The 17,455-nt window shown below is 37.7% G+C and overlaps 1 protein-coding gene across 1 annotated transcript in view; it reads right to left on the reverse strand.

The window, feature by feature from the left end:
- opcml (opioid binding protein/cell adhesion molecule-like) overlaps nucleotides 1-17,455 on the reverse strand; it is a 251,801-nt gene that overhangs the window by 32,244 nt on the left and 202,102 nt on the right. The window contains 1 exon segment of the mRNA XM_018692216.2: nucleotides 13,146-13,271. Within this exon segment, the coding sequence (XP_018547732.1) occupies nucleotides 13,146-13,271 (126 nt within the window).

Raw genomic sequence — 17,455 nt, forward strand, 5'->3', positions numbered from 1 at the left:
GCAAAACTATATATGTATACAGTTTTGCTTTTTTGTGTGGGTCACGGGGGGGCTGAAGCCAATCCCAGCTGACACTGGCGAAAGACGGGGTACACCCCGTCATGTCACCAGTCTATTGCAGGGCCAACCTATAGAAACAAACAACCATTCACACTCACATTCACACCAACAGACAATTTAGAGTCACTAAATAGTCTGCATGTCTTTGGACTGTGGGAGGAAGCCTAAAAAAAAAAAAAGAAAAAGAGAAACAGAATAGAACACAACACTGGTACACCTGCTTATTCATGCAATTATCCAATCAATCAATTGTGTGAGAGCAGTGCAGTGCATAGAATCCTGCTGATACAAGTCAGGGACTTGAGTTAATGTTCACATTAAACATCACTTCAGAATGCAAACAAAATGTGACCGTGGCATGATTGTTGGTGCCAGTCTCTAGAGTTTACTCAGAATGGTGCCCAAAACAAAAACACACACTGACAAAAAATGTTAATAATAATAACAAAAAAATAAAACTAAAAATATCCAGTTTTGGAAATGCCTTGTAGAGGTCAGAGGATGACCAGAATGGCTCCCTCCCATCAGCCAAGAATATAAATCTGAGACTATAGTAGGCTTGCCTCTATGGCAAACAAATGAGAACTTAAATATATTATTGGTTGTAGCGGCAGTATAATTCTGGGATGTTAACATATACATTAACATATTTAAATCAGACAACAAAACTTGCCACAGAGTTGACAGCAGTGACAGCTTCTGTCTGTATAGAAGGCCAGTATGGGCATAACCTGATCTATCGTTGTCTATAGTTGCCTGGGGCTTTTCTGTTTGGAGTTTGCATGTTCCTGTGCCTGGGGTTCTCTCCGGGTACTCTGGCTTCCTCCCACAATCCAAGGACATGAAGTTAGGTTAATTGGTGACTCTACATTACCCATAGGTGTGAATGTGAGTGTAAATGGTTATTTGTCTATATGTGTTGGTGCTGCGATGGACTAGTGATCTGTCCAGGGTGTAACCTGCCTCTCTCCCAATGTCAGCTGGGACAGGCCCCAGCTTGAACCACCTCAACTGGCTCCTCCTCCTCTACTGATGCACTGGAATAACTGCTGTCAATGGAGGAATGACACAATGCTCACTGGAATCTCCGCTCGATCTTTATGAATTGAAAAGAAAGCTCCATGAATATAGTGCCATAACCATAACATTGCACAGTAACCAGTTCACTGGCCCATATGCAGAGGGCTGTGAGTAAAACAAAAGACAGTTCAAACCAGTAAGTAAATGAAATCATTCAATGATTAAGATGAACTGAGAACTTTAAAGATGATCATTGAAAGTCATGGGATAAGGATGTTTGGATGCCTGTCAAATTAGAATGAAAATGGAGTTGAGAGAAATATGTTTGTTAAGATGCAATATTTGGATAAAAATGCCAGTGGATACCGTTAGATACAGTTAGAGAAAATGATCAATTATCAGTTATTGAATTAAAGCAAAATGATGGCTGAAGAGATTACTAAAATGGAAAATGGGTTAAATACTCTCAGTGCAACTCCCTGAGGGAAGTTGAGCGCTTGCACACGTAAAATGAATGAACTTAGATTACTGTTTGCTGATAGTGGAAATACTGGAATTAAGTGGTGTAGTAAAATTTAAGAAGACACTCAATGAATTTAAAGATGCTCATCTTGCTGTCTAAATGCTTTTGCCTACTGAAATAAAGGAAAATGAGATAATAGACTGGTATGAGCCTAAAATGGAAACATTTTAAAAAATACTTATAAGTGTATTTATGGAAACAACTTCTTTGAGAGAATGGAACTGGAATGGATCTGGATATGGACATCACTGCATCTGAAGCAAAATTAAAGGTTTTGGACAATTTTCAGGAAGGCAAAATACACATCCAAATACACATGACATTTTCTACAAGGCAACAGTTTCAAACTCTGAAATAACATCAAACAAATTGGTAGGGTTCCTTAACCAAACATTTTAACAGACTTCGCTCTAATTCCCTCTGTCACTTGTTAATGTCACATGTTATTGCTAGTGCTTAACTCAAATTCACAGTACTGCCTGGGACCCAAACAACTATCTTCAGTCAACCAGAGCTTATACAGTATAGTGCCCCCATAACAGTCTCATTACAGTCATCTTACCCATGTAAAATATGTTTAGGACAGTATTTTGCATTAACTCAAAGTGCATCAGCACAGCTGCTCACTGATATCACAGAGCTCAGAGGGCCCTCTACTTACCTTTTCCATACTTTGATATCGGTTCAACTGGTTCATTCGTCAGGAGCATGTTGTTTAGAAGTAAACCCATTGAGCAAGGCAGAGTTGTATTTGTGAAGCTAACCAGTGAGCTGGGATAGAGTAGTTCTGACCAGTGGATGTGCAGGCACTCTGGTTTATGTATACAAATATATAAACCCTCCAAACAAACAGTGAAGACGTGTATTATGCTGTATACTGTAAAAACAACTTAGAAACAGCTCCTGTGCTCCATGAAGGACACAACAACTAATTCTGTATAACCATCTTTCAAACCAACAGGTGGTGAGTGTTTGATACTACAAAACAGCAGTTACGGCCAATGTGTTGCTTTTAAGGTCCTTTTCACAGTTTTCAAATCACTTCATGGTCTTGCTCCCGATTACATCATTGATCTCCAGACAGTTTCTGTGAGGAGGCCACTGCATTCTGGTAGCTCTCGCACATCAATTGATCTGTGACTAAAACCCTACATTCATGCTGTATTCAATTCAAATGTTCCTAGACTCCGGTGCTGCTTCCTCCTACAAATGATGCTTAGCAAAAGTTCAATCAGGGAGACTGTCTATCTGCACTGGCCTGCTGAATCACAACTGCTTCCTGCTATCTCTAAGCCCCACCCACTAATTCTGTTTTCATCCAATTATGACCTGACACGCCCATCTAGAGCCAATCATCTGTAAGGTGTATCAGTTTAAAATGTTCTCTCTCTCTGCTGTCATTCAGCTGTCATTTCAGCATTGCGACGTTGTACGACCCACCTCCTCCCCTTCACCACCTCAACTGTGGATGCCTGGCCACGTTTCATCTACCCCTGATCAGAAGTTCCCTCACAGGAAGTTGTCCCAACCTCAGACCTCATTCTCTCCTCCATGTCTTTCTAAACCCAACTGGTCGAGGCAGATGGCCGCCCACTCTGAGTCCGGTTCTGCTCGAGGTTTCTGCCTCTTAAAAGGAAGTTTTTCCTTGCCACTGTTGCCTAGTGCTGCTCATAGTGGGAACTGTTGGGTCTCTCACACAATAACATAAGAGACAGTCTATGTACTCTATACGTTAAGTGCCATGAAATAACCTTGATCATGCCATAAATACTTGACCTGACTAAGCCTCACTCACCATCACTGCCACCAGGTCTAGGCTCCAGGGGGGAGTAGTTTCCTATATATCAGAAGCACCACTTAAAATCTGAATGTTTTCCATGGGGATCTACTTCCTGCTGGGGTCTAAGCGCCAAAACTCTGTTTCTCCTGTGCACAATAAAATTCTGTTCTAATCCAGATTCATGCATATTTTTCTTCTAAGTCTCTCCTGATTTAACCATGTACCTAAAGAAACCTTGAACAACTTTTTGCAATTTTCTTTTACCCTGGGTCTAACTGTATAAAACACCAATTATTGTTGTGTTCTTTTATTTGTGAAAAACATAAAGCATCCATTTGTGAAAGGTGCCAAGTTTGTAGTCATTATTTTTAGGGTGTTATGCAGTATCACCTTGTTACATGGATTAAAACTTTTAGAATGCTACAGATTTACCTCTAAGTCAACCTTTTAAAATAAGGAAAAAAATCTACTGAATATGCATGGCAAAGAAATGTTCAAATCATTACAAGACTGATATAGCACTGTTATGTGAAGCACAGTTGAGTCTCTGCACCAGTGAATTCTTTATTGGGTGGTAATCAGGCACCAATTAGTTTGACCCAGTTTTATATGTGAGAAGCACAAGTAGCTGCATTTTTAACAGTTATTTTACTTCTTTTTTTTTTTAATTAAAGCAACACATTGCGATTCTGATTCAGACTTTTATAACTGGCCCTTGCACTTTTGTCAAAATAATATATAAACAGTAATATATATAAGAATAATATAATATAATTCTTGTATAGTAATAGTAAACTATATGTATATATAACGATTTTTATTGTTTTGATGTAATATTTATACCGCATATTGTGGTCTCAGATTTATATATATATATATATATATATATATAATAATATATAGTGTTAAAAAGCTGCCTATGAGCTGCAGCAGTTTAGCTAGGTAGTCACACAGGTGAAGTGGTGTGGCCCAGGTTATCTCTTGATTTACATTCTCATGATTAACAACTAATTAATGTATTATGTATTCAATTAATGTAACCACAATGACTTATATTGACTTACCAGCTAATAATCAACTTGACACTGATATTTGAAGTAGATGCAGAGGGTGTCATGGCTCTTTGTATACACACTTATCTGGTGCACACAATTTAATTAAAATGTGGGAAATAATTAATTAAAACGTAGGAACGAATTGTATGTCATGCACATGAAATAGCATTTTGTGGCTTGATGTAGTTAAGTGTGGCCTAAATACATATAGAATTTTTCTCTGTATGACCACTCCACACTTGTGTGGCCCTCAACTTCATTGACCTTGTTTTTCATAAATGAAATTGTTGACACACACCCATAGATTGTCTGTTCAGCTTATTATGACCCATAATTACTTTACGTTGTTAAGCAATATCTGGTGGCTCGACTGCTGTTCGGTTCTTGTTTGAACCCAGAAGTCACTGTTGTTTCATTAATCCATAACTTTTCCACAACCATTTTAACCAAAACCATGATCTTTTCCTAAACTTAACAAAGTAATTTAAGGCCTAAACCTAACTAAACTGAGAACATTAACCATGTGTTTATTATTAGCCCCTTCTCCACAGAGATCACATAATACTGGCATTAGGAAAACCCTCTAATAAACCCTGTGACTACTGCTTAAAAGTGGGGTGGTGTCTCTTGATAATAATATTTATGTTACACAGTGAAAAGCTTCGTGAAGGCCTATATATACATCTACAAAAAAAGCTAAAGAGTAACAGCGTCAAAATTAAACATATTTTTAAACTGAAAGTTTAACCAGTGCTGGAAGTTCAATTCATATTATGATTAAAATATCTAGTGTATCAAGGTGGACTCCTATAACTGTTGTAGACTGAGAAATGTCTTTTCTATCTATTTCTCGTTCAATGTCAAAGTAAACAGAAATCCTGTTATGTATGTTTTGGATGAAGGCACTGGTAAATTAGACCATCTGCTTTCTTGAAAAAAAAAAATGTTTTATTATCAAACCCCTGAATATAACCAATTGCATAATAATTATAGACTGTACATCTGTGGTGAGGTGCTTGCAAAATAAATTACCTGGCCATACACAAATGCAATGTATAATTGATTGTTTTCATAAACTTTAGTCTTTTGTAGGGCTGTATGGGGTTGGCCATTCATTGTAATTTGCATGCACATACTTTACCAATTAGGATGAGACTGTTTCTGTATCTGTCATGTTCTCTCACTTTGGAAATGTTCTTGTTGAGCTGGTTGCTGGTGAAAGGCATGCAATGGAAGACAGTTGATGGGGAGTTGAGGGTATCACTTCATTTGAACATCACAGCCTATCTTGGATCAATAAACTACTTGTCCTCAACTACACTGAGAAAGGTGAATGGAAGTTAGTTGTACATCAAGTTAGTTTGTTAATACATAAAAGCTGAGTAAGCAGGAGAAGGCAAAAGCTTTTGTCAATGTCAGACTTTAGAATGGGTGAATATGGCTATTTACTGGAATCCATAATTATTTATCAGAGTAAATGGAGGCCAGCACTTGTGTTGCCAGGCATGTCATCTACTTTAGATTGATGAACAACAGGCTAGCTGCCATGGGGCTCTTTATGGTTTCATGTATCCATGGATTGCAACAGCCAACTGAGCAAAGACAGTGGAAATGAGACTTATTTCTACCCCGCTGACCTCTATTGTTGATGCCAGCCATTGACTGAGGTGTTGTAATGTTATTGCTGTGAATAGATAGGACAGAGTGGAGGCCTCCTCCACTGCTTTTATGTCCTCTAATGTTCTTCTTGGTGAGGTGTTACAGTAGTTCCAAACAAGGGTTTGGAGGAGGAGAGGGTCATACAAACGAGGTTAGGGAAGTTAGTTAGAGTAGGGATAAACCGATTATCGGCCAGGCCGATATTCTGCATTTTGACGGATATCAGCATCGGCCGTTTTTTTTAATCCAACGGCTGATAAGAGATCAATTTAAAACTGGGTTATTTTGGCTCTGATGCAGCCGCGCCTCTCTGTCTGCAGTCACTACTCTGTCTCCAGCATTGTCCCACCCACAGCACCATCTGATTGGTTACACACAGAGCCACAGCAACAGCCAATCAGCAGCGAAAACCGTGCATGCACTGTGCTCACACACACTGAACAACTCTGCTTTTTGCACCACAATCTGGTGCTGCTCAGTTGGGACTACTAATTGATTTGAGACTCACATTTCTGTGCAAATTTTATTTAACTTTGTTTTATTTACTTTATAAAACTTCAGGAAGCTATTTATTTATTTATTTTAAATTTCAGTTAACTTTATAAGAGATGCTGCTGACCCTGGGAGCTCCCTGCACTTTTTGTTAGAATTTTAAAACAAAGATGTCTATTGTCTAAGATTAAAAAAAAAAAAAAAAAACCCTTTAACATGTTGCAAATCTGAAAAGCTGCTTAATAAACATATGCTTAAAGACATTTAAACAAAGTATAAGTTTGTATTATTGAAAATTTCGACACCAGTATTTTCACTTTTACTGCAAATGAATATCAGCTCCAAATATCGGTTTTCGGCCTCCTTAACTACTAATAATCAGTATCGGTATTGGCCTTGAAAAAACCATATTGGTCTATTACTAGTTATGAGCAAGGCTTAATAGCACGAGGGTGTTGATGTTTCTCAGCCAGAAAAAGCATTGGACATGACTATTAAGAAGGAGTTGAATGGTGGAAAAAAAACCTGACTTGAAATTCTTGCATGCAAGTTGACTGCAATAGAATAAAAACCCAAAGCCGTTACTGAAGCGTCTGTCTTTGACTGTTAGATGTGAGATCTACACAGAGATTTACACATGCAGTATGTAGACATGAAGATTGTCTATAAACCTGTGAGATACCTTCCTACATGATGTATCAGTGGTATCACTGTATAGCCTTCATTTGGGTATTTCCATTTCCTACTGGCATCTTCTCAGCATGTGGGGCACAGCTCTCTGTCACATTATCTTTGAGCTTATATTTTCATAGGTCCAGTCTGGAAAGTCTAGGTCATGTGGAAGCAGCAGTACCACAAGTCAGCCCATGTATGTCATCCCATGTAGGATAACTAGCTTTGACTAGCAAGGACAGATAGCTTGGGAAGCTAAGAATTACTGACATTATAAACCGCATGTCTTTAGAGTCAATACTGTCACTATATAAACTAGGGATGTTCCTGTCAAACATTTTTGTCCAATCTAAGTCCTTTAATATTGGGTATCTGCATATGAATGAAGTCCTCCAATCCAAATGGCCATTTAGGTCATTTGTCTCTACCCTTTGATATGACATGAGATTACACCCCTACAGCAGCAGGTGTCTGGACCTATGGTGTTTATTATTGTGAAAATGTTGCAATGTTTTTGCTGTGGATAGATTGAGAGAGTGGAGGTCTCCCCCACTGTTTTAGTGTCCTTGGTTGCAATAATAAACATGTGATTAAGCATATGGAACAGTCACAGTTTGGTTAGGCATAAAAACTACTTGATTAGGTTTATGTATAGATTGTAGTTTCAAATAAGTACTTAAGGTTAGGGGACCTTCATTATCATGCTTATAAAATACAATTAAGGTTGTGGTAAAATAATTGGCTGGAGGAAATGAGCAGTGGTCTCCTGTGTGAAAGTCCTATGTTTTGTCATCTCATCCACATCCATGTCACCCAAGCCAACCTCCTCCTAATGCAGACTTTGTCACTCTATGAACTAAGTCACCTGACTTCCTCCTTTGCTCTTGTCATAAATAATATGGTTGCTACAGGTCATCTGACAGTAAAGCTTGACTATGGGTCACAATAAGATGTTTGCATGACAACCCATGGGCTAAATCTTTTATTTTATTTTTCGCTGATACTGTCCTCCTCCAACACACAATATGTATCTGACACATTAGCTGTAGCTGCTAAATATTGCACACCTTATTTTTACTTAATAAGACAGATTGTTAGTGTTAGAGTTTAGTGAATTCATGTATTTTTGCCAACCTCTGAGTAAGAACTCAAAGTTAGTTGGAGGGCCCAAATAAATTTTTCACATTCCATATATACCAATTTTCTCTTGTCTAAGCAGCAGGATGCTCACACTGTAGAACTGGCTATAGTAAAAAAGAGCAGCACTGCAACACTGGCAGGCTGAGATAGACATAACACAGTGGAGTAAAAAAAAAAAAGCAAAAAAAAACATTGAATTCTTAGCTGTATTTTAGCCACTACCTATCTATTAAAATGGAACGATGAATGGCCATCCTTCAATTTGGAGCAACCTGCTAAACAAATGCTACAATACCACATATAGACATGTTGCCATCTGCATCTGAAATGGTCAGATACATTCATTATTTCCTATTTCGTACCTTGTGATGGACCTTGTCATTATAGTGAACTGTTTTGTTTTCTATGCAAAAAGACGAGTCTATTTTCCTCTAAAAAAAGTTTCTGCCAGCCCCAGTACTTCAGTTATTTATTTCTTATTTCTAAGGATCCTTTTTCTCCCAGGTGACAAACACCTGCACACATCCCTTATACTAACTCATAACTGCTTCACCAGTGTCAGCAGGCAATGCTGGGGTATTGTTCTTATTGGAGGGCAACATCACTGCAAATAGCACACCATTCATTTCTGCTGTATAACACTTTGAATGGCACTCATCAGGAGTCTAATCACAAGTTGACAACACCTGTCTGTGCTGCTGTGGTTCTGTCAGTCATGCTCCACACTGCCAATTTTACAAAAGATTGGCTCTCAGATGTCATGTAAGCTTTTTGCCTCACAATTTACTTGTCAGAACTCAAAATCTGAAACTCAGAAAAAATATTAATGAACGAAAAATAAAAAATAAAGCCAGTTCTGTAGGGGAAACAAAATGAAACAATAAAAAACAAACAAACAAACAAAAAAATATTTATTATTATTTTTTATTTTTTTTCATTAGTTTTTGTTTGTTTGTTTGTTTGTTTGGTTGGTTGGTTGGTTGGTTGTTTTCAGTAAACATAGTGATGCATTCTTGTATTACATACAAAAATGAATTGTGGTGGCTGGCGGGTGTACAAAGCTCAGGACTTTAGACCAGAGACATGGGTTCACATCTTGAGACTGCTGTGTGGTTAGGTTTAGGCAAAGAAGCATTTGTGTTTAAGGTTGAGTAAACTTCACAGTTTTGGTTAATAGACATGGCTTCAAGTCTCTGTTGTTCTTTGCAAAACTGGACCCGCCACTGTAGGGGACCATATTCAGAGAAAAAGCCAATCAGGCAGAATATGGCAGAATATTTAACCACTTAATAGCCAGATATTTCACTCAAGAGTTGGTACAGACTTAAAACAGAGCTAAATGAGAGCGAATGTTGGGTTTGGACACAAAAACCACTCCAAATGAATGTGTCAATAAGCAACTGTTTGCGAAGAATTCAGTGATTCAGTTCTCCATGTTTTATAGGTTATTTTTATTTTCTCTTCAGTTGTCTGTAAACTTATTCTACTTTTTGGGTAGCCACCCATTTAAGCCTCACATTGTCATTGGTCATTTTCCACACATTGTACATGTCTATTTGAACTTAGTACATGTGTATGTGGAAATAAATAAATAAATAATAAATAGATAAAAATAAGTGACCACGTTAACCATTTTAGTTCAGCTTGTTGCATTAAACAAACACAATACAGTATTTGACAAACTAAAATTTGCATTTAATGATGGTGCACAGACAGTCAGGGAATGATATTATTACAGTTGATCAAGAGGGGGGCATTACTGTGTATGCCCAATGTCATCATGACCAGTTCAGTGGTTGTCAAGATATACTGAGCTCAAGTGGTGGACAGACTGACAGACCGACTGCCATACCTAGAATACAGGGTAACTAGAAGAGTGTGTATTCCTTAACATGAAACCATGAAAATCACTAAAACCAATGGTAGCTTGTTGTGTCATAACATTTGTTGTTTCTGTTCTGCAACTTTCAAACTGCAAAATTCAATACCAATAACAGCCACCTTTCAGTCTGTAGTAATTTGAAAAGGAAAAGCACAACTGAAACACGTGAGAGTGTACATTCACAACCCAACTACTTTGATGTGTCTTAATGGGTCGAAAGGATCCATATTGCATTGTCCCCTGAATAAACTGTTTTCTCCAACCATATATCTTCTAATCCTTTTAGTGGCCAGCAGCCAGGGTTTCAGTGGACACTGCTGAATAATTTATGTAGTCCCTACTGAGTTGAAATGGGGACACAGTCTTGCAGTGCACAAAATAAAGATGATACTTTAAATGACAGGCTACATACAGTATATTAAATAAATGACCATAGAGGGCATGTGTTCATGGGCTGCTACTGTCTGCACAAAGTCATATGTGTGTCACAATTTCTGTTGGAGGATTTATTGGCAGACATTGTAGCAGCTTCAGCATCTCCTCTCATTCAACAGTGAAATGGCAACATAATTCATATTCATCAGTAACAGGGAATATGACAAAATCACAGTTTACATTGTTAATTAAACTTCAGGCTCAAATTCAGAAGTGCAACTTTAATATTGTTCCCATATTCCCATATTCCTGCCATGTTTGCCAGAGCCAATATTCTCATGTCACTTGTCACTTTTCACATTGAAATGTGAGGCATCTTTCTGCATCATCAGCTGCTACAGTACATTTGCTCATGTTCCTGGCACCATGTGAGTGTGGAAATTTTAAATGATACACCATGGAAAAACAACTATCAAATGGTAAGGCAAGCTACATTGCGGATTTGAAATTTTCTAGAGATGTAGTTTGACTCTGGGAGAAGGCTGCTCACTTCAGTGCTGTACCAACAGACACAAACAGTATCCTCTGAGGGAGCAGTCCATTATCGCTGGTGACAAACATGAAAAGCAAACGGCGAGGAGCTAGTCAGGAAAATGCCACTCTGCAGGAAAAACATTTAAGATTCTGACTCCCTGTGAGAATTTCTTTGGCTGCCCAAACATCTCCCCTTTTCATTAGTGCAACTCAGAGAAATGTCAAGTAAGATAACCCATTATCTTCCCTGTTGAGAATAAGATACACACACACACACACATAAAATGTAGCATATCAGGCTCTCTGGCCATGGATGCCTGTATATTACGCTTGAAGTGTGGTTCTATTGCTTCATTTGCTCCTCTTACTTAGCAGCGAGGGGTGACTTCCTTTCTTTCTTCTATCAGGGCAGTTTTAAACCACATGGAACTCTACTGGCTTATTTTATATTATTTTTTCTCTTGTAAAACAGAAAAAAAAATGTATTGTTAACAGTGTTTAAAATAAAATCATCCGGTATGTTAGTTTCTCTTCTTTTATGAGCAGAATGTCTGTCTTCTAGTTTCTCTTTGTGACTTTGAGCTAGCACGGGACAGAGGGATATCAGCATTAAATATACATTATGTAATGTCACTTTTATCAGCTTCTATTGTCAACACACTATTTATAGCATCAACAGGTCACTGGTACAGTTTGCTGCAGCTTGCACTGGACAATAATATAACAGTATTACCCATTTAAACATCTAAAATGACATAATATTAGCTTTAAGTGCTAAATGAGTGACAAATCCTATGAACATTCAATGTAATTTACAGTGCACTTCAAGCAAATGGTTTGTGAAGAGATCATGATACTTAGAGTAAATATTGGGGAACCAGTAAATGAAGAGATGGCTGAGGTGGTGGGGGGCCTGTGCTGTGAGAACCAGATTTTCTGGCTCTAGATAACGTGGAGGGAGAGTGGAACAGCTGGGCTGTAAGCATTCATGTCATGTTGGAGGCTGAACCTCTGATCCTATAGAGAAGCAGCGCATGACTCACACTGCTGAATGCTCAGTGGGAAGCACAATGCCGACACAATTAGAACACAGAACACACATGCATGCACACACATACAGGCACGTAGAGCTTCTTGGCTCTCTTTCAGGCTGTGAGGTGCCAACACAACAGAACCGACCAAACCAGCTGTGGCCTCTAGCCAAATCATGGTTGATTGGAGCTGAGTCCCTGTTAGGCCACAGGTTGTGCAGCTATAACCCCGTCAAATCCACCAAAACAAGATCTTAGTCAATTGGTTCAATCCTGGTGCTATTCAGTATAAATCCTCTCGTGCCTATGTTAACACAAAAGCTACAGATAGATATCCTGCTGGAGGTAAAAGGCTATTCCGCACGTAGGCAAATATTCATGTGAAGCAAGTGTTGGAGGTGTGTGTTACGTAGGAATATCGACATCAGGTCACACGTGTGGGAGGGGTAGTTCAGTCACCTTTACACTAAGGTAATAATGTTGCAGCTTTGCCTGACACATTTGTTTTGTAAATTACCCTTGACAGTTAAAGAAAATGATGAAAACGTTCTGAAATATCTACATTACAGAGTTGAGGTAAGGATTTTAGATATATGAGATGGCATTGCACAAAACATATACAAATCTGTTAAGAAACATAATATAAATCTTTTATTTTGTAACATTCCAACATCTGATTCTGTACTTTACCCACAACATCTCACAAATTCAAGCTGCAGTTGTTAGTTTTGCACATTTATGGCTCTAAATAGTAGAAGATTGTATCCTAATAGCACATCTAAATCTGCAAATCCATCGAACTGCGCTCATCAACTTATTATTCTACTGGCAGAATGGATCACTGTGTGACAGGGTTTTGACATAAAAGACATGTTTAAGATAATAAAGTAAAATAAAATAAAATATAGACCTTGTGGCTTACCTCTTGGTGAATGGTGCTTCCAGATGATGTTGGCCTCAGGTCGACCGACTGCCAGGCACATAAGATTAACACTGCTGCCCTCGTTCACTGTGATGTCCCTTGATATGTTGGTGATCCTGGCTGGTACTGAGGGGAGAAAGAAAATCATGATTGATGTTTTTAGCTTAATTAATGACACGTGAGCAACGGCCTTGCCATCCCACGTGATCAGAGCAGTTATGAGGTTAAAAATAACCCCGGGTTGGGGACTCAATTAGCATGAAATTAGCTGACAAATTTGACAATTCTCTGGCTTGCTGTGGTTTTATACATGATTGATTTTCTTCTTCATCATGTATCTTTGCCAAACTACTCATTAGCCAAGCATCAGACTGACTTGGAGTAAGACATGATTTAATCTCTCTGACTAAACCAGCTTGATATGTGTATGTTTGTGTGTGTGTTTGGGTTCTTGATTGGGTATACCTTGTGAAACTGTAGTCTCAAATCAAGGGTCAGAAGTTACCTTTGCTGTAACTTAACTCACTTATGGTAACTTGACCTTTAAGGTCATTAATGCAATTGAGCAAAAGTCAGAATATCCTTTTTAAAATGTAGTTTAATGTCATCTCGTCATTTAGTTTTACTAAATTTACAGTTTAGTTTTTTGCAATTAAAACAATCTTATTTTGACACTTCTGATGAATGGTTAGGGTGCTATTGTAGAACCAACCAACAATAAGAACTGTAGTTGAATTTACATCAAGGTAAATACAACACTTTCCACAGCTGAGTTATTTTTATTTTATTTTGTTGCATAAGGTAAGATACTGGTCTCCACTGCTTTATGCACAAGATCAGTGAACGGTTCTCTGGCAGGTGATGAACAGAGAAAAAAAACCCAAAACAAAACAAAAAAAACTTTCAGTGTTGCTGAATGTTATTTGTAATGCTGTTTAGGGTTTTTTATTACTTCAAAGGCCAACTCAGTGCATAAAGACCAACATTTTAGATAAGTCTGTAAGTTTACTGGTTTACTATAACTCTCCATAATAAATAATACATGTCTAATATTTCATCTTGTTTGAGTCATCAGTGGGATGTCATTTATTTCTCTGTAAATGTCAGAGCAGTTGTCATGGTTCCCTGCAGGGTTAATAAGCTGCTGTCAACTAGTCATATAACTCTGTAATCAAAGAACTTAATTGATTTGCCTTAGAATAACTTAAAACATAATGGTGAAACACAATTAAAAACATATTTTTTGTCCGTAAATAATAGTATTATATAAAATTAAACAATTTAAAAAATATAGTAGAAATTATCTGTTTTCAATATAAATGAAAGTAATGAATAATGTGGTCATAATGTGTGGTCTGTGCCAGGGGATCAGAGCTGGAGAGATATGCTCTTCTGCATCTCACTGACCTTTGAATTTACCGATACAATTAGCATGCACTGCTTAAAGCCTTGTCAGTTGGTTAATTTAGAATACTGTGTGCAGCCTGCTTTTGCTGTTGACATGGACCCTAGTTTACAACATGTGTAACCAGTATATATCCCTTAACTTACTGATATAATTCAGGTGACCACATGAAGCCATATTTTGAGATTTACACACAATTGTACTTGCTACACATAGGTGAATCATATCTGTATGTCTGTTTAGTCAAATAAAATTACAAAATGTAATTAACTGTAGGTAATTAATTGTAACTTTTGCTCTACTTCTTTTCAGACATTTACATATTAATGATGTACCCATTCACAAAACTGGATTACAGAAACAAGAGTGATGACAAAATAAATTGTGTTATGAGAAGGACAATTATACACAACACTTATTACATATAATTACAAAAATCAGACTTGAGCCATCCAATATTATATTCCTTTAATGCTATATGACTATTACTATATTGCCTCCATCCCAGTAACACAGTTATACACCTATACACATCTTGGTAATGTACATGTAAAGAACACACACTCACATAAAGTATATAAAATATAAGCAAATGTGTGATCATTTTGTTATCATTCACTGATGACAGAAATTAACTTTTTTCCCCTTTCATTTGGAAAATTGTGTTCTCTCAAACTGGTAAAAGTTGAAGTAGAGATTACATAAACAGTACATATTTTAATGCAACACTAAGGCAAAGGTCAGTACCCAAAGCCATGAAATGTTGGAATTCTACATTAAGTCAGACTAATATGTATTTATTTTCACTAAAAATTAAAAACTTAGTTAGATATTACTGCAGGATATAGATTTAGGAACATATTTAGTATCCCTGTACATTTTCATATTCAGTTTTATGATGTAGAATCACTTTAGGCTATAAATTGATAAAGTTTTCGGAGACAATTTTAAGATGAGTAATTTACGCCAAGCTGAAATGCAGTGTTCTCCCTGCCTGCTCTCATCTCTGACCACAGCCAGCATTATTGATGGCTCTATTTCACCTGTAACCACACCCAACTCTGATGGCACTGTGTACTGACACACCCTAGAGGGGGCTTCCTTATCACTACAGCAAGGAGAGAAGTACAATATTTTCAGTGGCTGTTAAGTTTCTCTTGAATGAGCATAATTGCTTTCTCTCCCTTCCTTTTCTGTCTATTTAATTAGTATACTTAATTACCTGTGGATCTCCTGGCTATGTTTAGTTTACCAAGGTATCTGCTACAACAAAAAGTCACAGGCACTTCATTACAAAGCAAGTCCAAATGTCAAACTTGAGGCTTTGTTGTCCCCCTCTATACACGGCTCTCAGCACCTTTTCTACATAAAAAGTCAGTAGTGGATAAGTATTTGGGAAAACACAGTGCTGTGTTTCAAAGTGACAAAGTGGTGCTGACAAAGTTGACAAAAGTTCAACAATTTAGCAAATTGCACATGATGTGGCACGCAGTTTTTGTTGGTTCACTATAAAGAGAGACCAGTGTACACAGCCATCTGGCTGCCTCCTCAGCCTCCTTCATTTTCTCTTTGCTGTGTGGAAACACAATACACAGAAACCCAAGTCACTAGTGCATTCACCAAGCACACAAGCTTCTATATTTGAATGTGTCAACTAAAAATGGATCTTGTATTGAGGGAAACGTTATCTGACCAGCTGTTTCATATTATCAAATATGGGTGGACCAGCCTGTAAAGTAAGTCTAGAAAAGTAAATGTTTTATTTTTTGTTTCTTCTCTTTTGTATCTTCACATCTAAACATGACTAAGTCATTCTGCGTAAAATACAACATTTTAACTTTATTTTCCTGAAATCTGTGTCACCTAGACAAAAGAGAACTTAATCTGTAACCCTAGTTACATAACTCATAATGTTGTTCTTTAAACAAATTGTGGTCCAACATAGTCGGACACAATTTGCTCTCTAACAGATTCTGGTCTGAGTACATTAAAGTACATACAAAATAAATAAATAAAGACTGAAAAGGTTTGGAAAGCACCTAGAATTTATCTAATGCAACCTATTTGAATGGGAGAGCAGCTGATGTGGTTATATGGCTAATGAAAGTAACTAGTGTAAAGTTAGGTTCTAACTGCAGTGTGTTATTGTGTAGGCCAGAGCAGGGGATTACAACAGTAATGTTATACCACATAGAGTATTTTGTCCATATGCTGTTGTACGTAAACCATTGTTGTTGTACACCACTAGGATAGAAGCACAACTTCTTTTTTTTTTCTTTTTTTTTTTTTTTGGAACTGACAGTAGAGAGAGGTGGTGAGATGTCAGGACACAGGCATGATGTTTTCCATGTCTTCCTCACTTTAGAATAACAATTTTCTGGTCCTCTTGCCAAAACCTGCTTCTTGTTGGTGGTTATGTGTTTACAAACTAATAAGAGTACCTTAATACCCCCAAAAATCACCTAGTGTAATTTTCAAATTGCCCTGAATACTGAAACAGGAATTAGGCTGTGTATTATGTGCAAAACAGAACCAGTGTCTCATATGTTCTGTGAAACAGGCCTTTTATAACAGCAGTAAAATGATCCAATAGATTTCCTGCCAAACGTACATGGTGGCAAAATGCAGTGAAGAGGCTTCCTCGCAATCGTCTTCTGTTTACAGCAATTAGACTAATGCCACATAACTAATGTGGTAATGATTCATAGAGGGTAAAATGCAACATGTCGTGCCTTTAAGAGGCTCTAAATATGGAGGGGTGAGGCACAGTGGTTTGAGGACACAGCAGGCACCACTTGCTCAGCCACACTGACCTCCAGCAGAGATGAATGAACAAGCATCTGTGTGCAGAGCAGGTGATGGGTCCTCCAGCTTGATAATGCCAGTGGCCAGGTGATTAAAAACA

The sequence above is a fragment of the Lates calcarifer genome, linkage group LG20 (assembly GCF_001640805.2).
Source record: "Lates calcarifer isolate ASB-BC8 linkage group LG20, TLL_Latcal_v3, whole genome shotgun sequence".
Classification (NCBI taxonomy): Eukaryota; Metazoa; Chordata; class Actinopteri; family Centropomidae; genus Lates; species Lates calcarifer.